This window comes from Ictalurus punctatus, chromosome 16 (genome assembly GCF_001660625.3).
Source record: "Ictalurus punctatus breed USDA103 chromosome 16, Coco_2.0, whole genome shotgun sequence".
NCBI classification, from domain to species: Eukaryota; Metazoa; Chordata; class Actinopteri; order Siluriformes; family Ictaluridae; genus Ictalurus; species Ictalurus punctatus.
The window spans coordinates 191,750-219,550 of NC_030431.2; the positions used below are offsets into that span (position 1 = coordinate 191,750).

General features: G+C 39.6%; 3 protein-coding genes across 7 annotated transcripts; 2 read left to right on the forward strand and 1 right to left on the reverse strand.

The window, feature by feature from the left end:
• Nucleotides 1-374: 374 nt before the first annotated feature.
• On the forward strand, nt 375-13,043 carry mier3a (mesoderm induction early response 1, family member 3 a). Of its 2 annotated transcripts, none has more exons than XM_017490019.3 (13): nt 375-682; nt 1,605-1,629; nt 2,342-2,487; nt 2,575-2,709; nt 3,462-3,582; nt 5,466-5,539; nt 5,885-5,954; nt 6,195-6,337; nt 6,520-6,601; nt 6,684-6,778; nt 7,927-8,054; nt 8,781-8,926; nt 9,769-13,043. In XM_017490019.3, exons 1-13 carry the CDS (start codon nt 674-676, stop codon nt 10,164-10,166), a joined length of 1,572 nt encoding a protein of 523 aa, XP_017345508.1. In that variant the 5' UTR covers nt 375-673; the 3' UTR covers nt 10,167-13,043. The 2 variants fall into 2 exon arrangements, with proteins under 2 accessions (XP_017345508.1, XP_053542914.1); XM_053686939.1 differs by lacking the exon at nt 375-682 and adding an exon at nt 724-749.
• A 1,895-nt stretch (nt 13,044-14,938) lies between these two features.
• Nucleotides 14,939-17,377, reverse strand: setd9 (SET domain containing 9). 4 transcript variants are annotated; one of them, XM_017488293.3, is made up of 6 exons: nt 17,222-17,377; nt 16,734-17,068; nt 16,408-16,531; nt 16,160-16,275; nt 15,252-15,314; nt 14,939-15,093 (listed from the first exon to the last, which is right to left on the reverse strand). In XM_017488293.3, exons 1-6 carry the CDS (start codon nt 17,317-17,319, stop codon nt 15,062-15,064), a joined length of 768 nt encoding a protein of 255 aa, XP_017343782.1. In that variant the 5' UTR covers nt 17,320-17,377; the 3' UTR covers nt 14,939-15,061. The 4 variants fall into 4 exon arrangements, with proteins under 4 accessions (XP_017343782.1, XP_017343778.1, XP_017343780.1 ...); XM_017488289.3 differs by having other exon boundaries at nt 15,209-15,314; XM_017488291.3 differs by having other exon boundaries at nt 15,252-15,364.
• A 2,128-nt stretch (nt 17,378-19,505) lies between these two features.
• Nucleotides 19,506-26,006, forward strand: pdxp (pyridoxal (pyridoxine, vitamin B6) phosphatase). Its single transcript, XM_017490061.3, has 2 exons — nt 19,506-20,388; nt 23,001-26,006. Exons 1-2 carry the CDS (start codon nt 19,788-19,790, stop codon nt 23,324-23,326), a joined length of 927 nt encoding a protein of 308 aa, XP_017345550.1. The 5' UTR covers nt 19,506-19,787; the 3' UTR covers nt 23,327-26,006.
• The last annotated feature ends 1,795 nt before the right edge of the window (nt 26,007-27,801 follow it).

A 27,801-nucleotide genomic window follows, 5' to 3' on the forward strand; every position in this document is an offset into this window, starting at 1 on the left:
GTACGTTTGTACTGAATCCTGGATGCACAGGTAAATAAAAGGTATGGTTGTACTGAATCCTGGATGCACAGGTAAATAAAAGGTACGTTTGTACTGAATCCTGGATGTACAGGTAAATAAAAGGTACGGTTGTACTGAATCCTGGATGTACAGGTAAATAAAAGGTACGGTTGTACTGAATCCTGGATGCACAGGTAAATAAAAGGTACGTTTGTACTGAATCCTGGATGCACAGGTAAATAAAAGGTATGGTTGTACTGAATCCTGGATGCACAGGTAAATAAAAGGTACGTTTGTACTGAATCCTGGATGTACAGGTAAATAAAAGGTACGGTTGTACTGAATCCCGGATGCACAGGTAAATAAAAGGTACGGTTGTACTGAATCCCGGATACACAGGTAAATAAAAGGTACGTTTGTACTGAATCCTGGATGTACAGGTAAATAAAAGGTACGGTTGTACTGAATCCTGGATGTACAGGTAAATAAAAGGTACGGTTGTACTGAATCCTGTTGGCGACGTCGAACGTTGCAACAAACCGTGAACCGCCTGTGCGTTTAAAAGCTTTCAACCAATCAGCAGCGAGCACGAGAATACGTTCATTCTATTGGTGCACTGCGGCAATCCGGGTTCCATCGTAAAAATCCCGTTTAGTATCCGAAAGGTACCAATATGGCGGAGGTAAGACTGCAAAAAAAGATGGGCTAGGCTATGTTTGTTTAACGTTAATTTCTCGTCTCGTTGACCGGTATTATCGACCTTTTTCTACTTCGTTATTACAATCAACGTCTTGTCTTTACGAAATGCTGGTTTTGTTTGAAAAAGAACGGGTTTCGACGCTATACAGACGGCCGAACGCTGTTCGGGGTTTTAGGCCGGGCGTCGGTGTTCGGCGTCAGCTTTGCTAGCGAGCTGTTCAGCGGCTAGCTGGTTGCTAACTAAGCTATAAGCTAGGGATGCTTCTGCGTCTGTTAAATGGTTAGCCGTTTTCGGTTCTGTAGATAGCCGTAGTTGCTTCATCAATTATTTTTATTTTATACTGCTGTGTGTTTTATGCGGTGAGACGGTGTTAGTCGAACAGCTGAATTTTTTTCCTGTAAACTCACTGCCTAAAAAGGTTATTTGGAAATTGTTTTATTTGGTAAATATTGTAGTGTTTTTATCGAGCGCTAGCCTGCTAGCTGGATCGCCTCAGCGAAGTGACGACATCTGATGGCAAAATCGTTCATGTAAATTATGTAATAGTAAGTCGATTCTAAATTGGTTTCGGTATGTATAATACGGTTTCGGACCTCGATACAAGCGCGCTGAATATCCCCAAGTTGTAAAATAAATTTAAAAAATGACTAAATAAGTTAATAGCTAGTTTTAAAGCGAGGAGTCATCAGATGCAACTTGTATAAATGACCGCCATCCATTCGTAAGAGCTCGGGTCACTTCTGACCTCAGGGGTTCATTTGAGTTTGAAATCATTTTCATACGTATTTAAAAACAAAACCTATTAGAACTAAATTCACCTGTGTTTAGGAACATACCTGCCACATTTCTGGTCGTTTAAATGAAATGATGTGATCTAACACGCTTCCTTTTTTTGTTTTTCCAGGCTTCCTTGGGAAGTACAAGCCCAGGTAAACTTTCTGTTTTAAACCTTCAGGTGAATTATTTGCTTTCAGTCATCTGTTGATGTAAAACGAGTAATCCTACAAGCACAATACAGTGACGCTGGATTGATTTTTTAGCAAGCTCATTTAAAATCCCATGCAGTATATGAAAAGTACCAATAATGCAAAAGTATATCGTGTGAGGGGGAAAATACAAATTCCCGGCTTGGTTTCAGTAACATTAGTTTGTTGGAAGATTTTTGATGAGATTTATTACAATGGACATCTTCTGTGTTCAGCACCATAAATACGTCCCTCCAGGATGTTGTGATTTTTGCTGTCGCAGAATTTATATAAATTTTTTTTTTCAACTTTGCGGTTGATTTTCTGCAGATTTGGGCCAAGAAGCATCTTGCAAAGTGCGTTCGGTCAAAGCCCTCCTTCGATTCGTGCACATAGAGCACGAGTACAGCTAAACGGTCTCATTTACCAACAGATATCACTGTGAAAGACCGTGCGAAATGATTTCAACAATTCAAGTAGTTTTCAACAACCAAAAAAAATTCAAGCATCACCACAAGTTTTGAAAATGGCAAAATCGAATATTTTTTGCTGCAACAATTGCAGATAAACAAACAAACAAAACTGTGAAATCCTGTACGGACGGATTTAAGACCGCTGAATGCAGAACAGGGTTTTACTTTTTTAATAACTAAGCAGCATTGTCTTGTTTTGGCAGTTGGCTCTTTATCATCGGAAGATCACGATTTCGACCCGACAGCGGACATGTTGGTCCACGATTATGACGACGAGCACACTTTAGAGGAAGAGGAGATGCGAGAAGGGGCATCAAACGGGAGTTCTGAGATAGCAGATCTGGAGAAGGTCGAGCTTATTTGTTTATTTTCTCCATTACCGTGTATGTTGTGAGCTCAATTAAACAAAACTTTATTTATATAAAATATGTAACAGGAGGGGAACATGCCATTGGAAGAGCTGCTTGCCTTGTATAGGTATGAACCATCAGTCAGCGCTGTTGGAGGTTCGAGTGCAGACAGCTCTTCAGTCGAACTGACAGACGAGTTACCTGACATGACATTAGACAAGGTGTGTTAAATGTTCTCTGATATGCTGAAATGTGCCAGTCTTTGCTTTTAGTTTGTTTTTACTATTTAAATTGCCTGAATAACGTCAAGTGTCTGTGTTGGGTTTATATTTAAGTTGCATGTTTGTTTTTTTGGGGGGGGGTTCAGCTGTTGTAAATAGGATAGCACAATATATTGGGCATCATTTATCAATATTTTTAGCACAGTTTTGCGAACTAAACAAAAATTCTGCACACACACACTTAATACACATTAAAAACAAATTTTCAGAAACACTGACTATGTGTGCACATGTTGATCAATATCACCCATAAATTACCAGACATGTTCATTAAATTTGTGTTTACCAAACAGTGTTTCTACTTGACAGCATAATTGGAGTATAAAAGTGAAATAGCTCGTCGTGATTTATGATGAGAAGCTGATTGATAGTTTTACGTTGGTTACTCCTTTTATATGCACATTTACACACTCTGGAGCAAAATTACCGGATTTTCATGTGTACCAAATTTCTTGTGTAAATGCGTGTTCAGATAATTTACAGATAAATCTGCTTACCCAGCTTGAGATATGAGGCCCATTGTTTGGTAATTATTATAATATTGGTCTTTGCATTGGAACAAGCTACAGTTTTGGGTTGTCTTCTGTGAGCGCTTATTAATGAATCAATAAATCAATCAGATTAAGTGTCGAGTCCATATTGTACAGCTTTAGTTGTAAGTGCATTCTGCAATTTCCATTTTCCTTGAACAGGAGGAGATTGCTAAAGATCTGCTGTCTGGGGATGATGAAGAAACCCAGTCTTCTGCTGATGACCTCACACCATCGGTGACTTCGCACGAAACAACCGATTTCTTCCCTAGAACTCTTCGCTGTAAGTCTAGTCTTAGGTTAATTTTAATAAACTGAATTTTTTACAGCAGTTTCCACAGACACATCCACACCGAATAATTGCTTAACAACTCGGCTCAGTACAGACGATTATGCCCAGGTATAGGTATGTAAACACCGTTCGTTTTCCGTAGTTGGAGTGCTGTGTGTTAAGAACGGGTGATGTTCTGGCTAAGCTCCGATTCCGTAGCATTCAAATCTAAGAAAAGAAATCTGTATCGTCTGGATATGTTTGGTTAGTGGTTACTTCTAAATGTAAGGTCATAGGTTTTTGAAATGTGATTTGAGACGCAGCCCATGATGACAATGGCGTTTTAGAGAGACCTAACCAAGCTTGTCCGTCTTTCCATCTCCACGCTGCTGCTGCGTGACGGATGTTTTTAGACATGTGCTGGACAGGGACGATTGTCACTTGTACAAAAGGTGCCCAGACTTGTACATGAACCTTGCTGATGTCGCATGTTGAGTATAAACCTGGTCTAATAGGTAATAGCAAAGTACACATTTTCAGGCTATTGTGATGGTATAATTGCCCACAGTTGCAGAAACAAAAATTGTTAATGCATTTGTTATAGTAGTGCTGATCATGGAACATGTCTTTCTTATCTTGTCTACGTTATGTCTCATAAGACCTTCAGTAATTATATTTGGTGCCAGCATGATTTACTATTCAATAGGTTTTTGGTGTTGGGAGTAAAATAGGCTACACCTGTGTTGATGGGGAGGCAGTCTGTGACATAGGAGCCCTGGTTTATATAACATTTCCTGTTTTTAACCAAATTAGGCAAACTTTAATATTCAAAATCCTGCCCTAACTGCCAACACCATTTGTGTTGGGTTTATTGTAGCTAAGCTGCATGCAAACATTAGCTGTAGTCCAATTTTCTTCTATATGGCTGTCTTGTGAATATTCCTAATCCTAAATTTATCCATACTGGGAGTTAGGATATGTTAGAAGCCATAATCCCGACCAGTTGAGGCAGTTTCATGTGAACAGCAGGCAGAGCTGAGATCTGTGATGGTGTGAGAAATCCATTTTTGCATGCTTATGGCCACGATTCCTCAGCAGCTGTGTGTATATCTGGTTATTAAAGCAGATTGAGGTCATTCTTCCAGGCTTTACTGTATCATGTTACTTTTGATGCCAAAACCTGACAGACAGGTAATAATGAAAATGTAAGGTCTGATAACCTCGTTGTAGTTTGTTAAATTGTTCGCTTACGATAGAAACAGATTGGCCTTACATTTCCCTTAATCTTGAGAAAACATAAAACGTATTGAAAAGTACTATTCCGTTGTTGTTGTTGTTGTTGTTACCTGTGAAAGAACAATCTGTAACTCCTTACTCTGTATTTAATCCCTGGTCCTGGTCTCCAGGGAAGTGTAGCATGGCTGGATGTAAAGCCAGTTAAATTGTAGGTCCACTTGTGGATGGAAGGTTCAGCATATGCGGGAGTTTGCTTAACAGTAGTCGAATGTGCTGATTTGAAGTTATGCGTCTGGATTCCACATTTTGGAACACAAATGGATGGTTGGGCCACGTTTACATTTCCATCCGACAAGGAAAGATGGGTTTCTGTTGTATACAAAAATGTCATGGGCAACGACTTGCATTATTATAATGAATGTCTCCTTTATTCACACTTATAAAAGTAGAAGGGTGTGTGAGAGAGAGACATATATATATATATATATATATATATATATATATATATATATATATATATATATATATATATATATTTTATAGAGAGGAATGGCAATACTATCTAATTGTGAAATTGGCCAATTCAGTAAGGATTTCTTGTTAAGCAGTCTAGTAATAATAATTATTACTTCACTAAATTTCTTCTTCTGCATCTGCAGCCAACACTATTTATGATGGAGACAAAGAGTCTGAAGGTGAGGAGGACGGTCTGAACACTGAGGATTCTCGAAAGGTGAGCCCTGGATTTCTCAGGAGACTATCTAATGTAATTACTGATTAAAAATCCTGGCTGCAATCCAAAAGGCAACAGTTGGCATTCTTTCCAACGCAAAACTACTCTAGGCTTATCAAAGCTTTCAGATTTCACTACAGAACCATTATTTTCATTATAGATAAAATAGACATCACCGCTGTACAATGTTCACATGCATGTGGTACAGATTGGATGAAAACTTGGATATTACTGTGATATTAAGGAATTGTTTCTAAACAGAATTAAATGTCATGATAGTAACAAGTATGGCTGTTTTGTATTGGTAAATGGTGTGTTGAATTTTTTTCTCTCTCCTTTTAACAGGAAATAATGGTTGGATCTCAGTATCAAGCTGAAATTCCCTCCCTTACCTCTTATAATGAACACGAGAAGGGTAAGTTGACACATTTAAGGAAAATCCTCAATCGTGAACGGTTTGACAGATTTGTAGGGTGTCAGTAGGGGTGTTATGTGGTTGTGCTACAAAAGGTGGAACGGTACATAAAAGCAGAATTTCGGTTAAAAACGAGCGACCCTTGTGGAAACGTCACGTGGCTTACGATTTAAAAATACCAAGTTCATGCAATATTGAGTTTTCCTGACACACTTAACACGATTTTTGTTAAATCTCCAGTTTATGAGAATGATGATCAGTTACTGTGGCGGCCCGACGTACTACCGGAGTCCAAAGTGAAAGACTTTTTGCACGAAGCCACCTTTTTGTGTGCTGGTGCCGCTATACGGGATAGAAAAGGTCTCGTTAAAGACAACGAACAGGTAAGCTTTACAGTTTTACTTTAGAGGTTGAATATGTTTCAAGTTGTTCATCCAAGGAATCAACCCGGCTAAGCTTCTCTGATGAAAAACAGTAGACGTCTTCACTTCGTTTAAAGGATGTTTTTGAACTGGTGAAAACTTAAAAATAAAAGAAATAAAAAATCATTCATTATTTCCTGCAGGCTTTGTATGAGCTTTTAAGATGCAACTACAATGTCCATGAAGCTCTTGAAAGGTATCGCAGCAAAGAAAAGTCCTCAAAGGGTATGTTGGCTTGCGTACTGTTAAATATCACCGTGTGTGTGGTACAGGGGCAAATACAGAACTAACGCACATGTGCTTTCAGATGAAACACTCCCGTGGACTGAAGAAGAATGCAGAAACTTTGAACACGCACTTCTTTTGTATGAGAAGAATTTCCACCTCATTCAGAAACACAAAGTAAGACGAAGACCTTCGCTACTGGGGTTTTGAAAAATGGGCTGCATTTACCAAGCTCTATACAAACTTATTTATTTCCACAAGAACTGTGGTATTTATTTCGTAAAATCCAGTGAGTAGTTAAATGACTCAAGAGCTCCTGATTTTGTGTAAAAGGAGACTCGCTAACATGAACCTTATACATAGATTACATTCTCGAGTTTAAATAACAAACGTCACTTGCTCACATGAAATTGATTCAAAATATTGTGAAGTCTAGTCATTCAGTGGTAATGACGTGAAAGAAAGCAGTCCATGACAAATCCATAATAAATTAAGTCGAAGAGCATTGGTAGCTGAATTACTGGGAGATTTTAGTCATTTTCTTGCCTGTTGTCATTCTGCCATTTTCAGCTTTGTCTGGAATTTTCTGGAGTTTTGTGGGATGCATTAAATGCAGTTCATACTGTGAACGAGTATGGTCATTTACAGGTGATTTAACAGGCCATTTATCACCTGAAATGTAATTTGGTTGGAAATTGTAGTTCAGTTTGGCCTATGAAAACATTTACACACGATCATGCTCAGTAGAGTTGATGCAAGCACACGCTTAGGGCAATTCCATAAAATGTAAACCTTACTCAGGAGGAATTGCATTATAAGCATTGGAGACACGGGGATTTTAAAATCGTTCATCTATGTCTATATTAACTACTCTGGGTGATTTGAATTTGTCACGGTATTAGTATCAGTTATCTATGAAAGTACGACGGTCAGTCCTACAGAGTGCTCTAACCAGCCGCACTGCCTCAGTGTGGTGTTTGTGTTCGATCGGTCTAGTGCTGGAAACTGCAATGATTTTATCAAACGAAGTGTTTTTGAAGATGAATTCTTTGCTACTGTATGACAGTTACTACACTGTTGGAGTTCTCCCTAAAAACCTGTCCCTCTGTCAGATCCATAGCTGGTACATTGCTACACGTGTAGATGAACCCCTGTCTCAGGTTTTGAATATTTGACCGTACGTTTTTGGAATGTTTGTATAAGTGCAAAGATTTATTGATGTTAAATTTGGGCAGGCAAGGAGTCCTGTTTCAATTCAATATGAGTGCACAAGTCCCCAACACTGGAACTGCTCTTTAATGGTATTTTTAATTGGTTTTGTCAAGGTACACACGAGGACTGTGGCAGAATGTGTTGCGTTTTACTACATGTGGAAAAAGTCAGAACGCTTCGACTTCTTCGTCCAACAAAACCGGTTTGGAAAAAAGAAGTTCAGCAGCTATCCTGGTGTAACGTGAGTCTCTCATGTTCATTCTGACTCGAAAGCAAGGAAGAAAATTTTATACACATGCAACCAGTCAAAAGTTTAAAAACACTCATTCTTTATTTACATTTTTTCCCCCACATTTTTAGAATAATAGTCATGAACTCTGGAGTAACACAAACGGAACTATGGGAGTTATGTTGTGATATTAAATTATTTTGGATTTTTTTATTTTATCTTCAAAGTAGACAAACTTTTTACCTAGAATTTCCAGAAATGTATTCTTTGTATTTTCTCACCCGATTTCTTGAGGAATTTCCCTGCGATGATTTTTAACAGTATTGAAGGATTTCCCACCGACGCTGCACACTTATCTCCTGCTTTTCGGAATATTTCACTCCGAGTCGTCCGTTTACAAAAATAAAAGTTTTTTGTAAATAAAATGTTAGTTTTCTTATGAAAGAAATTATGTTGGCACAATTATATTTTTGTCATCAACACATTTAATCCTACACCTTCAGATCAGAAGATTTTTAAGATAACGAGAAACATTTCGGTCGAGTGTCCACAAACTTTTGACCGGTAGTGTACATGTCTCTATATGGTTGTTTAATGTTGTAGAAAAACTGCGAAACATTGTCTCCAAATGTATGTGTGTGTGTAGATGGCTTGGTAGAGACTACTGGACATTTTTCTTGCATCGTCTTGTGGTGTGTTAAAATTCATGCCGATGTGTTCTGACTCCTGGTCCTGCAGGGATCTGATGGACCGGCTGGTGGATGAAGCCGAGGGTCTGGTGGACAGCTCGGGCTCTGTCTGCTCCAGCAGCAGCGGCAGGATAGAGGCCTCAGCTGACCAGCAGCTCAATCTCCTCAACTCCATCACCGCCAGCGATCTCTCTGGTGAGTTCATGCCACCACTGAGTCACAGACCAGGTGCTGCATGTGTACCCCGACCCCGTTTCATCACAAACCAGAGTTTGCACACTGCTTTTAAACCTAAACCTTTTAAATTAAGTCGGTTAATATTGAGATCATAACTATTCGTCCAATTTAGGAAGCATATTGTTTTAATACTCTTTATCGTTTTATTGTTGAAAAGCAACACACAAGCTTTCCTTTCACGTTGTCCGTTATGAGTAGATACTAAATCAACTTAATAAAATCGCAACGTGCGCACCCTTTCATTTTTCATCCTTTCATTTGCTGTTAGTTTTTGCTACGCTTCCGGATCTCTTTGTGCTCTTTTATTGAAAATAAGAGAGCCTTCCCGTGATTAACTGGATAAGCACAACAAACATCTCGCAGCTTCGTCTGTGGAGTTCATGTGTCTCAGACATTTTTAATGAACGTGTTGGTGTCGGGATGTGAGAGAAATTACTGTTGCTTCTCGTGGCATTATTTTAAGAGGAGTACGGCACGTTTTATTGATTATTTTTAATATGGGTTTAGTCAAAAGGAAGCCTGAACTACATCGATTTGAATTGTGCACACATACGTTCTTTAGACAAGAGTGTATATATATAATGTAACTAATTTGAAAAATAAAGTGTTAATTTTCTAACATTTTAATTCGGTATCCCATCGCCACAATCAAGTATACTTTTAACAAACGTAAAAATTTTTTGAATGTCTGATTTTAAGTCAAGGTGGGCTTTAAGGTGTAATTAATCATCCGATTGGTTAACTTCCCATGAGAGAGATTGAGACTTGACCTAGATCATCTGATCATCTCTATCCTACAGCGTTAACCAGCAGCGTGGCGTCAGTGTGCAACCCGAGCGACGTGGGCTGCCTGGACTCGTATAGCTTCTCTCCACTCGATGGCCTCCACCGTGCTTCCCTGAGCCACAGCGAGCCGCTCGGCTTCTCTGGCAGCGGAGATGGAGACTGCCTCAACCTCCTGGACGCTGGCTTCTACCATTCGGAGCTGGGGCAGCTGAACGTGTGTGGTGAGGATTGCGAGAGGCCTCCAGCTAAGAGGCTCAAGATGGGCCTGTCCGAGCCATTCCTCAACGAGCGCAGCATGGCCGTGGACTTCACCAGCACCAAAATGGCCGTGTCCGTTACTGACTTCAGCGATTCAGGCAGCTACCTAGCGAGCCACGCGCTACATCAGCACACGGCGCTGCAGTCTGAGTGAAAACAAAACTCCTCACACAACTGCACACTCGGACCATGTACATAGCCGCTCACTGGAAATTCTATTCCTTTTGTTTTTTTTTACATTGTTTTTTTTTTTTGTGTGTGTGTGTGTGTGTGTACAGAATCCTTTTTTACTATGACATCAGTGATGTCTTATTGTACAGACCTTAATCTTGAGTTCTCAAGAGTTAATAACAGCCATTTATTTTCAGCCCGTAATATTTTGGAACGTGTCCCCTGTCCTGTCCGAATACTGTGGTGGGGTGAAAAGGTCAACTTCATGATCAGTAGAGTTCCCACAGGAAAATGCGGAAACCTTTTTTTTTCGTTTCACGTGTCCCGCAACTTAACAGCGATCTCTGCTGTGGCGCATCTTAGTACCCGAGATCTGCCGAGCGGTACCCACACCCTGCATCACGTAGCGTTTACCTGCGGACTCCGAAACGTTTTGAAATGGGTTTTATTTGGCGCAAAAATATTTTCTTTTGGGGGGGGGTGTTGTGGAGCCACTGTGCCTCTTGAAGGAGCACTTCTCTGGGCTGCAGCTACCTGTGAATGTTCATCGTTATTATCGATGTGCATTCCGGTGGCCCTGCGATTAATGCTTCAGACTCTGTTTTGAGAAATCCATATTACAGTTCCTTCAACTGCTCCTCTTATTTTATATCCAGTCACTTGATTTATTATAACTAATATTTATACATTTTTATCAATGATCAGTAATTATCGTTTTCTCCCATCATATTGGAGTACTTTATTTTTTCGAGATCTTCTCATCAGTCAGACAATAGGAGAACTGCTCTACAGTTTGAACATTTCTTTTAATGTTTGTTTTGTGGTGGTGGTGTTTGTAGTGGTTGATCACTTTTTTTGGGGGGGGGGGCAAGGGGTATTTATTTGCTCTAAACACCATCGGACTGCACATTGTTCACTAAACCTGACGGCAAACTTTAGCTGTACTCTTTTTAAATTTGTGAAATTTGCTGGCACATGTCCTTTTTCTGTGTTTCTACGTGTTCTGTCCCGTTCTGTTGCCTTGAGTGACTGCGTATTTTGAAGTAGAATCGTTTGCATGGGAATCTTTAGCAAGCTTGTGCTAAGTAGTTGCAGGCGTTATTTGGGATGTTTTTTTTGTTTTTGTTTGTTTGGATTAGCTCATCCCTGTACTCAATTATGTATATATTTATATTTCTGTGTGTGTGTGTGTGTGTGTGTGTGTGTGTGTGTGGCCCCAGGTTCTCATGGTCACTGCCAGGATGTTCCCCCTCTATAAAGAAGTGGAAGGTCGTACTGCTATGCTAGATACCTAAACGATCTACAGAGCGATCGCACTAAATTGATCTATGCATTTATTCATCATTTCAACTCGCACATGGTTGTAGATTATTTGACCAAACGGATAGATTTAAATATTAACTTTCAACCCACATATCGGTAGACCATCTTCCCTCATACAGTGAGCTTGTTTTAAGCTCGGCCCTTCACCTCCTGTACTGACATGATCATGTGTGTTTACCTCAATCTTTTTTTCTTTTTTCCCTTTCCTCTCTCCACGAATTCCTGCGTACTCTCACACGGCAATAATTTGTAAATATGTACAGATGCGGACGTAAAAAAAAAACCTTCCCACATTCTCTTCCTCGGCAAACAGACTTCAACTTGAAAATAATTCTGTGCTTTTTTTTTTTTGTATTTTTTTTTTTTTTTTTGAGTCTGTAACTTGAGTATTCCACAGAAATGCCTTTACTTGCTTTACCGTTTAGCCGATTATATATATATATATATAAATATATCTATTTTTTTTCTGTCGGATTTGCTTTACAAGAGATTTGCTTAAGAAAAAAAGAAGTTATTTATTTATTTATTCACTTACACTGCAAGTAGGTGTAGTGTGTTTTTTGAGGATCAGTACACGGCGTGTGCGAAGATCTCGGACCTCAGCGATTCAGCGCCGTGGTCCACGTGCAGGCGGCAGATGACGTGTGCGCTGTCTTCACACCGGAATTAGTGAAGTAGTTGAATGTACAGTATTACTACGTCTTAAGGGTTTACTGAACTCGTCTGAAGAGAGAGAATGTTTTGCTGGTTAAGGCACGGCCCTAGTTTGCAGTTTTGCCTTAACATTCATTACTCGTTCAGAAACCTTGCATGTTCAATCTACCTGGGGAAAAAACACCTGCAGAAACAACGGCCTCTCCAAGTGATGGATGTTTTCTAGATTGAAAGCGTTCGCTGAAGATTTTTCACGAATTGAGAGAACGACTGGAGTGGTTGTTAACATTCATTTCCTGTACTTGAGGCCAGAATTCTCCATTTTGTTTGTTTTTCGTTAGATACTTGAAGGATGTGCATCGATGCCATTATTTAATACACTTAAAAGGAAAAAAAAAAACAATACTCGAGTCCTGTAGGTTGTGCAATTCATTTCTCCTGTCCCTCCAAGGATTAAGCAGAGCTTTAGGAAGTTGTGTTGAAGTAATTTATTCCTGTCCAAAGTTTGTATGAAAGTACTAGCTTTTTTTTTGGTAAATGTAGTGATGGTTGATTTTACTTCCAGAGGCATACAGATTTATTGTAAATGTAGAGACCCTCCTTATCAGAATAATGTTATGTTTAGTAAATGTTAATTTTTCATACATTGACTGCTGGGGGAAAACAATAAGCATTACAGTAAAATAAATTATTTAACACTTATTTTGGTGTAAAAGAATTCTAGTGTTAAATAGACAATCAAACAGCAATTATTCAAAAAGGAAATTTTATCATTCATAATGTTTGTACATAGACATTGTTTCTGTTGGTTATTATTTTGTATTTTATGTTATACTTAAATAACTGGCAAAACAGTTCCAGGAATAAAGTTCTGGAAATATTATGACTAGCTCTTGGCCTTTTATTCAACGTGATGTCCGTGTCATTATTTGATAGAATTGTACGTTCGTACTCTGCTGGTTAAATGTTGGGCAAAATACAGAAATAATAATGCTGACCCTATTTACATTGAGTTGGTAAACACTTTACTTTCTCAGTTCAAGCACAAACCTATCGAACATACTGTAAAAATTGAAATGGGCCGCTTTCACACCAGGCCACGTTTAGCACTGCAGAGTTTCAGCAATTTCACATTTTCAGGAAAGTGATGCGACTGCAAACACTTCTTATCTCTAGACCAATTCAGTCACAAGTTGGAGGTCAAGTGAGCCTAGAAAAGTTCTGTTCAATAATAACTGAATAAATAAATAAGTGATCCTGTTTGTGAACAAATACAAGTAGATTTATATGTAACTAAAACAAACCAGAACAGCAGTGGTCTCTGAACACTGTTCCTGGAGATCTTCCATCCATCCATCTTCTATCCCGCTATCCTCTTCGGGGTCACGGGACCTGAAGCCTATCCCAGGGAGCATGGGGCACAAGGCGGGGTACACCCTGGACAGGGTGCCAGTCCATTGCAGGGCATGGAGATCTACCTTCCTGAAGATTTTAGCTCCAATCGACCATCTAATCATTGCCTTAAGAGGTTCTAGATCGACTAAAACAGGTGTGTGAGATTTTGGTTGGAGATGAAACCTGCAGGAAGGTCGATCTGAAAGGAGAAGGTCGGTGTTCACTGCTGTACAGGGTTTCCCAGAAGTCTCCATACATACGGGACGATGTACACCAGCACCAAGTCGGTTCTGCCTTCATCAGTGGACGTTGGTGGACGTCCGCTTCTTGGTTGGTCTCCAACACTTCCAGTCTTTGTGAATTTGTTAATAGGTTTGACAACAGTGGCAACCTTGGGACAGCTTCCTGATCTAGTCACGAGACTGATTTCAATGTTTTTCTTTTGTCAAAGGTGTTCGTAAAGGCTATCTTTTTTTGTTTTAAGCTTCATGATTATGGCTTACAGCTCATGAAAATAAAACATCCAGCATCTCAAAGTATTACAACAAAAAATGAATGATACAGAAATGTCGATCTTCTGAAATGCATGTTAATTTATGCACTAAATACTTGGTCGGAGCTCCTTTTGCAGGAATTACTGCTTGGATGCGGCGTGGTATGGAGGAGAACAGCCTGTGGCACTGCTGAGGTGTTCTGGAAGCCCAGGCTGCTTTGATAGCGGCTTTCAACTCGTCTGTATTGTTGGGTCTGTCGTCTCTTCCTGTCTCCCTGTAGCACGTCTCAGGCGTCTTACATTACACACATTGCAGTTTATCGCTCTGAACACATCTGCAGTCCTCATGTCTCCTGCAGCAGGTCCATGGCATGTTCACGCAGGTGAGCAGGAACCCTAGGCATCTTTCTCCTGGTGTTTTTCACAGTCAGTAGAAAGGTGTTTTTAGTGTCTCTTTAGTGTCCTTAATCACCTTCCGCCTGTAAACTGTTCGTGTCTTAAGGACTGTTCCACAGCTGCATGTGCAGTAATTGTTTATGGTTTATTCAACAAGCATGAAAAACATCATTTAAATCCTTTCCAATAAATATCTGTAAAGATTATTTGGATTTTACAAAATGATCTTTAAAATACAGTCTCCTGAAAAAGGAGAAAAAAAGATAAGTAAAAAAGTGTGAAATATTTGGCAATTAAACAGATGTCCTCAATAAACTAGTTCATAACTCTTGGTTGTTTGTGTAAAAGATGAGAAACTAAATCTGATACAGTTAAATACCAGTGTGTTTGGGGGTGTGTGTAGGGACATGGACATCCTGGTGAGTGTTTAAACTTTAGGTGCTTCTCTTGCCTAATGACATTTTATGTATAATAAGAAAAAACAGCACATCAAATGAATTAATAACATGGAAAAAGCTTTACTGTCATTAAAACAAGTTGTGCGTGATTATCACATCAAGAGTCGTGTACAACAGTGTAGTAATTGGAGAAAAGTTCTTCACCCCTGTTAATCTCTCTTAATGACACAAGGATGACACAGCGCAGCCCTCTGAAAGAGAAACCAGGTCATAATCAGTGGTGATGAATAGATGGCTGTTTCAGAAATATTAGAATTAAGAAGCCTTTCATCAAAACAGCTACAAACCAACTGAAACAGGTCTTGCCTTTGTATATTAACTCTGTAATTAACATTAGGAAGATACTGACGAAGTTCTATGGGAAAGTCCTCAGGCACATCAAGTTCCTGATAGCAGACGTTGGCAGCCTTCTCTGGGGATCAAAACGAGAACAGGATGGTTTAAATAAAGCGTCTCCAGTGTCTGTTAGTGAGAGAGACATGACAGTAAAAATACAGGTGATCTCCTTCAGCTCACTTAAGCAACCAGGACATGTCTTAGTACACATCATACTATTAAGACAGCTGAAATCATCACATAGTTTAAATCCTGCTAAAACAACTTGCATCTTTATCTTTTTGCGAGCGATGCAGCGGCGCTTTAATGTGTTTTTCTGCCAAGCTCTTTCAACTTCTCATCTGTACACTCTGCTCAAAGAAGCGTCAACGTTCATGCTAGTACCATCAACGTCATCGTGCTCCTCATCTCGTAGATCGCTAACTAGCTAAGCCGGGGTCTCTGCCCTAACCTCAACTGCATCGCATAGTTGCTACATACTTCTGCACTTAGGGTTCGGGTGAGATCGTTATCTAGAGCTTGTTATCTCTTATGACTGGTGAAACTACTTGTCCTATTTAAAGCAACTCTAACTGTGCTAGTAACCTTCTCATGGCAATAAGGAAAATACAGCACCGACCAACAAATTAACATCAGAATCGCTAAACAGATCAGAAATATTGCAGTATGAACATATTTATTGTTTATCAGAGTTTCCCTTTAATTTTTATGCAATTCCGCTAAAATGAATGACATTACAAAAATATTATCCTGATAGATGGATCCCAACAAACAACAAATACAATGCAGATTACATTCACCTTCAAAATTCATGCTACAATGACAGGAAACAAACTTTTTAAATAAATTGAACATAAAACTGCTTCCTGTCCAGCTTCATTGCATGTTCTTATTTCACTGAACATTCCTGAAGTCACTTGCCATTGGAACAGTTGTTGACATACTGCCCTACCGCCAGAGGGTTTTCTGGACAGGGCGTCAACCACGAGCTGTCACTCAAACGAAACGGGCCGAGCCGGTCCCGCCCACTGCATGACCTACAGTACCAAAAGACTGCCATAGACTCACAATGGTAGAAGTTCAACATTCATAAGACTGCAATGGTTAAACAATTTATTTCAACTTCTGTATTTTATTATCTATGCCATGAAAATGGAGTTCAGACTTACTGAAACACTAGCTTGGAGAGTCCTTTATCATTGCCATCGATCAAAATGCCGTCAATGCATCGAAATACAAATGGGTTTCGAATGGACTGGAAGAGAATTGGCTCGTCGGCCTGATAGATGGTCCCTGTGGAAACGGAGACAATTATTCTTAACATTAGACTGCAACGTTCTCTGCTGTCTAATGCTGTAGGGATTAAATCAAAATTACGTTGAGCTAGATATGAACTCTAAATGAAAAACCCCTCAGAAATGTGATGAAGGTCAGACTTGGTGTGGAGTTTTGGTTGGCAGTGTTTGTGTTTTACTTGACATAACGTCTGAGGTACCTGGATACATGGCTACAGGTACACCTTTGGGCACCTGTCCCCGGGTAATGAACACCCCAATGCCTGCATCCTGCAACGAGCTGTGCATTTTCTCCACACAGAACCCCATTGTGTGCAGCATAATATCGCGAGGCGCCACTTCCGGTCTGTGCACTGCGGCATTGTGGGTAATGTAGTAATCGCGGCGAGAGGACGCTGGTAGCAGGCGAAGCTGTTCGGTTTGATTGCTTGCGTCATTTCTAAGCAACTCGGTAAAAAGGCTCATGAGGGACGCGAGGACCTGACCGTCGTCCAACCGCTTGTCTTCGGACCGGTGTTTGACTTGGCGGAGAGTCCTACACAACACAATAAACAGCGAGGACGCAGACATGTTAGGAAAGTACTACACAGGTTACATCTCAAACCCAACAGCAAATCAAATCACTGTTCAGTTCATTTGTCTGTACATAAGTTAAATAATAAAAAAAATAACTCGAATGAAATAATACCTCTCATTTTTCCTAAGATTTAAAGCAATCCAGGGAACGAATCTGTGTCTGTAAGATTTCCAGCTCTCCTCTAGAACTTTTAGTAAATTCTTCCTCATTCTACGCCATTGAGAGTCGCGGCTCTGTGAAGCCGCTATCGCCACCTAGCGGCGGGGAGAGCGCCACACTGTTTGCACACGCACGTACGCGCTTCTTCTTCATTTTTACAGGCGGACTACAAATCAACAGTAGAGGTGCATGCCGCCACCTACTGTACCGGAGTGTGTAACAACGACTTTATGAAAAAGTTATATTCTAGATATTAAACCTGTCTCGTTTAAAGTATTTAAATAAAGCCCTTTGGACATGTAGTTGTTTGTCTCCTGCCTCTAACAGACCTTTGATGCTTCACTCCCTTCCCCACACACACGTTTACTGAGAAGTCTGATTATACCAAAACTATTGTTTAATCAATGGGGGCAGTGGTGGCTCAGTGGTTAAAGGCTCTGGGTTACTGTTCAAGAGTTCAAGCCTCAGCATTGCCAAGCAAGCCCACAGTTGTATAAATGAGATAAATGTAAGTCACTCTGGATAAGGGCATCTGCCAAATGCCGTAAATGTAAATCTTGCAAATCACACCAGGTTACAATACTTTTTCCTAACCCTGGTCATTTGCATATTCTCCCTGTGCTTTGGGGATTTCTTCTGAGTACTCCAGTTTCCTCCCCAGTCCAGAGTTCATTTGGCATCTCCAAATTGTCCAGAATGTGTGTGCGATTGTGCCATGTGATGTGCTGGCATCCCCCACCTTGTAACATGAGTTATCTGGGATAGGATCCAGGCTTCCCCATGACCCTGTGTAGGATAAATGTTAAAGAAAATGGATGGATCTGTAAAATATTCTCTTAAACTATAGTAATAAAAATATCAGTGTTCATTTCAGTTGTAGCTTCCACTCACACTGAGGTTCACTGCATTATCTGAAACTCATGCATTCTAAGATGGTTTTCTGCTCACCATAGATGTAAAGAGTGGTCATTTGAGTTACACATCAGCTCGAACCAGCGTGGCCGTTCTCCTCTGACCTCCCTCACCAACAAGGTGTTTCCATCCACAGAACTGCCACTCACTGGTGTTTTGTTTTTTTTTTGCACCATTCTGTGTAAGCTCTAGAGACTGTTGTGTGTGAAAATCCCAGGAGGTCAGCAGTTTGTAAAATACTCAAACCAACCCATCTGCCACAGCATAGTCACTGAGATTTTCCCGCTCATACTGACATTTGATGTGAACATTTCCTGAAGCTCCTGATCTGTATGTGCATGATTTGATGCATTGTGCTTCTGCCATATGACTGGCTGATTAAATAACTGCATGAATGCAGTTGGACAAGTGTTCCTAATCTTTATTACTATGGAACAGTGTATTCCCTCCAACCCTTTCTATATAAAAGTCTTTCTCTTGAGACTGTCTTGACAGAAAAATATAAATGTTTAATCCTAAAAACACCAAAAGACTACATTTTGGGGTTTTTACCAAATATGCATATAAATGTCTGCATATTTAATTAGACAATCACATAAATAAATGACAATTTTGTAAATGTAAAAACTCCAACACAAAAATACATGTAAAAACATTTTTTAAAACCTGCCCAGGATTGTGATATCTATTGTTTTTTGGTTTTTGTTAATTACCTGTAGTATTTAGCCTTAGAATTTTTGTTCTCCAATGTATAAAAGACCTTATAATTATGAATTTCCATAAAATCTCTCAGGTAAGACTGTAAAACTGTAGCATATTCAGTGTAATGATACTGACACTGTAGAAAGGGGCGTGGCAAAGGGTAGCGCGAATCTGATTGGTTCTGTCGTGACGCCACACCCCCAGGGCGAGACTCTGTTAATTAAGCATGGTAATTAAGCATGCTTTAATGTAGTTAAGCTAACGAGTTTACCTTTACCTCAGGATGGAAGCTAGTAGTTTAATTAAAATACTGAGGGATAAATTTGACTTTTCAGCAACCTCATATATATATATATATATATATATATATATATATATATATATATATATATATATATATATATATATATATATATATATATAAATCTAAATCATATATCAAAATCATTCTTTTTAGACACATATCTTGTTGTATTTAGATTATTGACGTTAAGATGTTTTTACAAAAAAAAAAAAAAAAAAAAAAAAAAAAACTACAGGTATGGGTCAGGCTTCCGTCATCAAGGTTGGCCTACAAAAACACGTCATGCCCGCAGCACTGCAGTCTAACTAACTGACCGCCTGCACGTGTTACCGACCGCGCTCTCGGCCAATGGAAATAGCCTTTGGACACGCCCATTCCCGACCTGCAGAGAGCGCTGTCTCAGAGACATGGAGATGAGGTTTGATGAATCTGTGAATCTCGGTGCTATTTAGGATCCAGGGTACAGGGTTCGGTTTGTCCCCCCCCCCATACATTCTCGTGCAGCTTGTAACGGCGACGGTTTTCCGACGAGTGACGTAATCTATTTGGCCCGCAAATATAGGGTTGCACGCGAGCTCATTACTGCAAGCATCGATCAGGATGGCCGGAGCGAGAGCGAGCGGAGGCTGTCAGAAAATCCGCGGCGCTCAGCTGCTCGAACTGCTCGAGTCCAAGCACGACGTGCTGTTCGACTGCGACGGTGTGATCTGGAACGGAGAGACGGCGGTGGCGGGGGCTCCCGAGGCGGTGCGCGCGCTGAAGCAGCGCGGGAAGCGGGTGTTCTTCGTCACTAACAACTGCACCAGGCCAAGGCAGAGCTACGTGCAGAAGTTCGAGCGGCTCGGATTCGCCGACGTGAATGAGCAGGAGATCTTCAGCTCGGCGTACTGCTCGGCTGCGTACCTGCGCGACGTGGCCACTCTCACCGGCAAGGTGTTTGCCATCGGCTGCCCCGGCGTGCACACCGAGCTGCGGGATGCCGGTATCGCCGTGGTCGAGGAGGAAGAGGACGGACCGGACGTCAACATTTCCAACTGCGCACTGGACCCGGACGTGCGCGCCGTGCTCGTGGGCTACGACGAGAAATTCAGCTTTATGAAGTTGGCCAAAGCCTGCTGCTACTTGCGGGACTCCGAGTGTTTGTTTCTGGCCACTGATCCCGACCCCTGGCACCCGCTGCGTGGAGGAAGAATCACACCAGGTAACAAGTGTTCATGATGGAGCCCGGTATCAGGTGCACCTGCTACAGGACCAGAACCAGTCCTGACAGTTACTGCATTAAAAGCCCATAAAAATGTAAAGCGGTTCAGTAGTTAAAGCCTGTGCATTTATCATGAACATAATTTACGGAAGTCTTAAGCGGCCAGGCATTATTGTGTTTTTCTTGTTTTCTCGTGATCTCGACTGAATTTTTCTGTGTACTTGAACTCAATGAGGTTTTTAAAATGGATTTTTGGTTAAATGTCGGAAATAAGGTCTGTGGTTAACACAAGCTCTGGATATGTTCACGTTTTATTCCACGACATAAAGTACATCAGTAATATTCCACTCGTGATTTTATTAAGCTTTTACGGGTCCTGAAAAAGACTGATGCTAACAAGTGGCTAAATGGTACTACAGAGGTTGTCGCGGACATTAAACGTGATCAGACCAGGAAAACTCCTCTACGACAGCCTCGGTGTGTTTATACTCTTGCAGACTATTCCAACTCAAACTTACCAATTTGATAGATTTACCAATTTGTAGTATTTTCCAATTGTAGTTTTTTGTTTTTGTTTTTTAAATAAAGATTGAAAGAGTTGTCGGAAGCGTAGTGTGTGGTGACGTTGAAGTCTTGCGACCGTGTTGTAGTTCGTTTATAGCCTTAATATTACTTTTTACTTCTTGCGATTGTATATAGGCTTCAAAATTCATATAAGTTGTGTTTATTATATACTGGAGTGTTAATTATTTTATTTTATTATTTTTTTTAGAAACACGACACATTTGATGTAAAAGTCTCCGCGTCAGTTGAAATAGTGATTCATAATCATTTTAAACGACTCTGAATCAGAGTCGATTCGCAAGCACCAACCATCGAACACAAAAATTATATTATAACAAATTGTAAAAATTATTTCCCGCGTGTTAATAGGCCGTGTATATACATATTTTTGTCTCATGATCCTTGCATCATCTCACGTTTTGTTTAAATATAAAAAGATTTTTTTTTGCCTGTGTTTGTTTTTCTATTTCAGTTAGCTCAGTTAGCTTCCAGTCTTACAACTGTTACCTGAGTGTTACACTTTTAATCAGGAAATGTGGCCAAAACCCTTGTACATTACTGGGATTTGACCATCTACAGACTTTTCCCCACGTAGTAAACGCTCATCTTGTATACGACTTTAAATAATTCTTAAACACTTTTTTTCTCACAAGTTTGTTTTCCTCAGGAAAGTGGTGTGTGGAAACCTGCTAAAACCCCCCAAAACAATATAAACCATCACAGAAGTTCTAATGGTTTCTACTAAAAAAACATTACAAGCCATTAGCTAACCATTAAAATTAAATTACCATCAATTGTCCTTAATCAGTCTGTATAGGAGTTGTGCCTTTTTTGTTTGTTTGTTTGTTTGTTTTAGGTTTTTTTGGTGAAAAACTACTCTAATTGGCAAAATTGCAATTGCATGGTCTTTCACAGTGATGTTTGTTGGTGAATGAGACCCTTTAGGTGTACTCATGTTTGACGGACGTGAGTCGAAAGGGCTTTCACTGAATTAGTGCTGTGATAACGTCAAATGACGCGTGTTGGCCAAAATCTGAGGTAATTTAGAAAAATTGCAAGCTCCTCCGAACACTGGAGTTTGCTTGATTTGGTGTTAATTTCTGAGATTGAAAAGTCCTGGAGAGACTGATTTATGATGTCCTACCTAGACATAACATGCCGCCAATAGAAGACAACAAATTACCCATAGAGACCCATAAGGCCCATTACAGTTTCCTTTAAAACCAATACAATTCCCATTAAAACCATTACAAATTCTATGAGGGTTTCTATAGTTTTTTTTCCAGCAGGGAGGTATGTATGGATTGAATGAAACTTTAGAATGGCTCGCTAATATAAATACCAACAGCAGCAAAATGTAACACAGTGTAAATAAATACAGTTAATTAGAAAGCTCAGAATTTAAACGAGGAATTTGTAAGGGGGGATTGACAGGCTTTCCCCTTTAACTAATCTGACCCAATGTAGTGCTTACTATAGTTGTTAATTCTAACACATTTTGAATGGTTTATCCCTGTTTGGCCTTGCTACAAAAATGTCTCATGATTAGTATATTATTTGATTACTTTTTAGAAACATTATAAACTGTACCTTTTTCATTATATACCTTTTTTGTATTCTACATTCTGTGTTTTGTCAGTAGCGTACAAATCATCTATTTTGTACATTGTGCTGTTTATCTTTAGCGGACGTTTGAGCTGAACTGAAAGCCGTAGCTTATGGATGGTTCATGAATGAAAGAGCAAAGCCCAAAGAAAACAAAACCGTCATTATCCGTGCATGAATTCAGCCAAATGATTATCATTCACATTTGTAAACTTACAGTATTTATTCTCACGTGCAGTGTGTATTGAATAAGTCCCTGTTGTGCATGATGTTACATCCATATGCGCTAGCATCATCTACAGTTATGGTGTGTATTGTTGTGATGAATATCGGCTCTGGAAGGCAGTTAGGACACCCAACAACAAACGGGCTCTTTGAATAAATGTCATTCTGTAGTTGAGGCACTTTAATGAAAACACTGACTCTGTTTCTAACCTCTACAGGTTCTGGGAGTCTCACTGCAGCTTTGGAAACAGCCAGCAGCAGGAAGGCCACGGTGATCGGCAAACCGAGTCGTTTCATGTTCGAGTGTATCGCCAGCCAGTTCGATTTAGACCCAGAGAGCGCTTTGATGGTAGGCGACCGCTTAGAGACTGATATCGTCTTTGGCATTAACTGTGGCCTTTCTACAGTGCTCACACTAACGGGCGTCTCGACCTTCGAGCAAGCGCTGGTATACAAGGACAGTGACGAGGCAGAGAAGAAGGACTTTGTGCCCGATTATGTGGTGGAGAGCATCGCAGATTTCATGGAGGCTTTGGAGGAGTAGGGAAATAAAGGACATGGCAGTTATGAACACTAATAGACCCCAGAGCGCACAGCTTTTGCCTGGTACCCAAAACAGTCATTACTGTATGTCCAATGCTGCTGTTCATGGTGTACAGTTATACGTACGTGTCCTCATGGTTGGAGTTCTGTTTATCATTACTGCATCTGATGACATGGACGTATCATGTGTTTAAAGTACTTGAATGAATAATGAACAGATTTTGAAAGGAGTAGCTTAGCCAAACAAAAAGGTGCCATTTTTCCTTACCCCAGATGTTGTCGATCATGTTTAATGTACCTGAGTTTGCTTCTTTATTTTGTGAGGGGTAAATTTAACTAACAAGTAAGGGAAGCTTGGCCGTATCTGGGGCTTGTATTTCCAGCTGCTTATAGAGGGGTGCTTGAATGTAGAATTTTCTGCATGAATATGACTTACAACATAATCAAATTTTCTTTTCCTAAAATTAGACAGAGATCCCAATTTAAAAATATTATACTTAATATTTTATTGATCCAATATTACATATCTGTGAGTGGCAAAAGTATGTGCACCTGTGCTGTCATTATCTGGTGTGATCCCCTTGTGCAGCAATAACTGCAGATAAATGTTTGGGGTAACTTTTGATCTGGGATGTTGGTGGGTTTCCTCACATGAACTGTTTGCTTCAGGTTCTTCCACAACATTTCTATTGGATTAAGGTCAGGACTTTGACTTGGCCATTCCAAAACATTAACTTTATTCTTCTTTAAACGTTCTTTTGTAGACTGATTTGTGTGTTTAGGCTCGTTGTCTTGCTGCATGACCCACTTTCTCTTGAGATTTACATCACGGACAGATGTCTTGACATTTTCCTTTAGAGTTCGCTGATATCATTCAGAACTCATTGTTCTATAAATGATTGTAAGCCTCCCTGGCCCATATGCAGCAAAATGGGCGCAAACCATGATACTACCACCACCATGTCCTCAGAGATCTCCTTTGTTCCTGCCATGATACACTTCCACTTGTGCAGATCAGACTTTGGTAGATCCCTTTTCTTTAAATATAACAGGGCGCTCAGTCGTACCTGATTGTCATCCCACTGATTGAAAACACCTGACCCTTAATTTCTCCTTCAAATTAACTGTTAATCCTAGACGTTCACATAATTTTGCCTCTCACAGATATGTAATAATGGATAATTTCTCAATACATAAATTACCAAAGTGTAATATTTTTGTCTCATTTGTTTAACTGGGTTCTTCTTGTCTACTTTTTTTAGTACTTATGTGAAAATCTGATGTTTTAGGTCATATTTATGCAGGAATATAGCAAATTCTAAAGGGTTCACAAACCTTCAAGCACCACTATATCCCTATAGATATTTTCAATTCTATGCGTATTCAAGTAAAGGAACTGGTTATGTAGAAATGAGGGGTGTCGGATTGGACTGGAAGTCCCAAACCAATCATGGCTTAAACCTCATCAGCTGACTACACAACTTCATATGAAATTACATTCAAATGGAATTATATCAAATCAAATATGAATATAAAAAGCAAAAGGTTGTTTCAGACCTGCCTGAAGATTAATAATGAGAAGAATAAAAGCAAGGGCAAAAATATTCCTAATGTGAGAGAGTTGAAAGGGGGCGGAGCTTCCAGTGGGTGACTGTTAATATTGGTGAGTTCAAAACGACTAAACAACTCAATATGAATCATTCCAGATTCATATGCTGATTGACTCATCTTCTGTGTTCACTGGGCAGGAAAAAGACGTTGAAGATTGGCAGGTCTGTTATTTGTTTCTGGATCAATGAGAATAAAAATGCTTCAACTTTTGAGATGTGATCTGGCAACCTTTTGTTGGATATACACACACTTTTTTAAATTATGATGCAGTGGAGTGGTGAGTGTTGCAGTGCAATGAAAAAGCAAAACCAACACTACAGTGTCTGTGGACTGTGTTAAAAGGGTGAATTTACGAGTTTCACCACTGTACTGCACTTCCGTTAGTTCTTTACATTAGTAGGAAATCAACTACCTCACATGACTTGTCCTGCTGTATGTTTTCACTCCGCAAAGCACCCAGCATTGCTTATTTAGCATCGTGCGACTTTCTTGTAAGGAATATTGAGCCAAACGATGGCTTAGTAAAATTGTATGTGCATACAGTGTTATAAACTAATCAGAAGTCCACATAAAAAAAAAAATAAAAAAATAAAAAATACAAATCAACTGGGACCCTACCTGACACAAACTTTGTGATTAGATAGAAAGTGATTCTGCTGCTGATTTTGTAGAATTTTTTTATTTTTATTTTATTTTTTTAAGACAAGCAGGCTCATCGGCTTCATCTGGGTGTGTGGAAAAGTTTTACTTTCATCTAAACTATTCCTTTCAGTGTTTTAGAGACATTCTGCAGGTGGTCATGCAACACCGCATCATCCCAGCTGTAATTATTAGAAAGCATGGCAAACGTAATCCCATTAACGAAGAAACTCTTTGTGGCGATGAAGAAACGGCATGCCATACACGCACGAAGAAAACGAAATATATCTGTCAACAAATTATTAATTGTGTATGTTATAACATTTAGAACTGGAATTTTCCGGTGAAACCTCCTGCCCAGCAACAGATGCTCTTCTGAAAATGTTATTTAATTGTATAATAAAACCTACTGAAGTGTAACTTCTAGAGAATGTACTGTAGTCAGACTGTGCTTTTATTTATTTGTTTATTTCTGCACGTGTGTAGTGAATTAATTTATACCACAGCACCATGAAAGTCTCTGATCCGTCAGAAGGTGTCGATTCATATAATTTTCTATAAGGACGGCTCTGAAAGTAGTTCCAGCTGCAAGGTTAATATTAATGTGTGATTGTTTCTCTAGTAACAACTTATCCAGTCATTTGTATGATGGATGTACCGTATAATCGATTTTTACAATTGTTCATCTGGTGACGTTTTCTGTAGGGAGATGTTTGGTTTAGCATTTTTGTAAGGAGTCTCCAGTGTCAGTGCTTTTGTAATGAGAAGTTAAGCTGTAATTTTAAGTTTTCTGACATGGGAAAAGACTTTGCAGTTTGTCAGTCCGTACAGGATTTCGTTGAGGGTTTTTTTTTTTTTTTTTGGTGATTTGTTGCGGCCAAAAATGCTCGATTTTGCTGCGGCTTTTTTCAAAACGTTTGACGCAATTTGCAGAGTTTTTTGTGCTTTCTTGCAGAAAACTACTTGAATTGGCGAAAACATTGTTTTGTCTTTCACAGTGATGTTTGTCGGTAAATGAGAACTTTTAGCTGGACTTATGTTTGATGCACATGGGTTTGGACTGAAAGTGCGTTGTGATGGTCACATGATGCGTCTTGACCCAAATCTGCGGTTCATTCTGAAAAATTGCAAGCTCCTCAGAATATTGTGGCGTTTACTTAGTTTTTGCATTAATTCCTGTGATCGCAAAATCATGAAATCCTGGAGGGACTGATTCATAGTCTGGCATTAACATGAGAACCTGCGTTTTTTTTTTTTGGGGGGGGGGGGGGGTGGGGTTGGGTCTTCTTAACTGCATGAGATCCTGTTGACAGAACGACAGTTCATAGCTGCTATAGTGTAAGTAATGACAGGAACACCTAATTTGTTTTGATAAGTGCATAAAAAGTATGATGTGTTGTTGACTAATACATAAAAATTGTAGGATTGGTAATTTACTGTGGTGAAATGGGAAGAAAACACTTCAGAATGTGCTTTTATTGGAAAAATAATCAGCTTCAGGATGGTTGTCACGTTGTCCTGCAGTGTTTTGTTCCTTACATAACATTGTGCAGTGTCTCCCTAGCTTTAGTTGCTCACATAAAATTGAGAATAATTCTTTCTTCTACATTTTACTTAAGTGACAATCAGTTTAATTTCTAACTCAACTGGTTAAGTTGCATCCCAGGTTCTATCTAGCGCTCAGTACATGTTCTGTTGTCTATGTGGGTTCTGTAATGGTAGCAGCTGTGTATTTGTGTTGTCATATTGCTCCAGTTTAATGAACATGAAGTCAATGCGGTCTGTGACATGCAGCTGAAGTTTATATTGTAATCTCTTTTCTAGCAGCTCTTCCTGTGTGGTGCAGTACGTGTCGTCCCAAATGCCGTTAGCTCTAAAATTAATTCTAGTAAGAGCTTTCTGAAGCTGCCATTTGGGATTTACCAATTATTAGTGCAAGTTAAGTGTTAGTGTAATTTTTTTCCCCCTGTAAATAAATAAATAAACCTAGATATTAGCCTGGAAGCTTAGGGGCAATTTTTTGTTGACCTTTCACAAAATACCGTCGTATTTATATAAAAAATAATAATAATAAAATTTCACACCACGTTCTTGGTTTATCGATTATTTCATCCAGTCTGATGAAGTGTTTTTAATTTCCTGAGAACCTACATCATAAACCTACTGAACGTTTAGATTTTTGCATCAGTAATGAGTGGATGAAGTGGTAATGCAAGTGTACTTGGA

Coding starts and splice junctions, on each gene's coding strand:
- mier3a (XM_017490019.3), top strand. Junction 5,955..6,194: donor TTATAATGAACACGAGAAGG/GTAAGTTGACAC, acceptor TTAAATCTCCAG/TTTATGAGAATGATGATCAG. Junction 6,602..6,683: donor CAAAGAAAAGTCCTCAAAGG/GTATGTTGGCTT, acceptor ATGTGCTTTCAG/ATGAAACACTCCCGTGGACT.
- setd9 (XM_017488289.3), bottom strand. CDS start 17,319: ATGAGGAAGAATTTACTAAAAGTTCTAGAGGAGAGCTGGAAATCTTAC. Junction 16,532..16,733: donor ACCTGTAGCCATGTATCCAG/GTACCTCAGACG, acceptor CCGTTTCCACAG/GGACCATCTATCAGGCCGAC. Junction 15,315..16,159: donor TGTCAACAACTGTTCCAATG/GCAAGTGACTTC, acceptor TTTGATCCCCAG/AGAAGGCTGCCAACGTCTGC.
- pdxp (XM_017490061.3), top strand. CDS start 19,788: ATGGCCGGAGCGAGAGCGAGCGGAGGCTGTCAGAAAATCCGCGGCGCT. Junction 20,389..23,000: donor TGGAGGAAGAATCACACCAG/GTAACAAGTGTT, acceptor TAACCTCTACAG/GTTCTGGGAGTCTCACTGCA.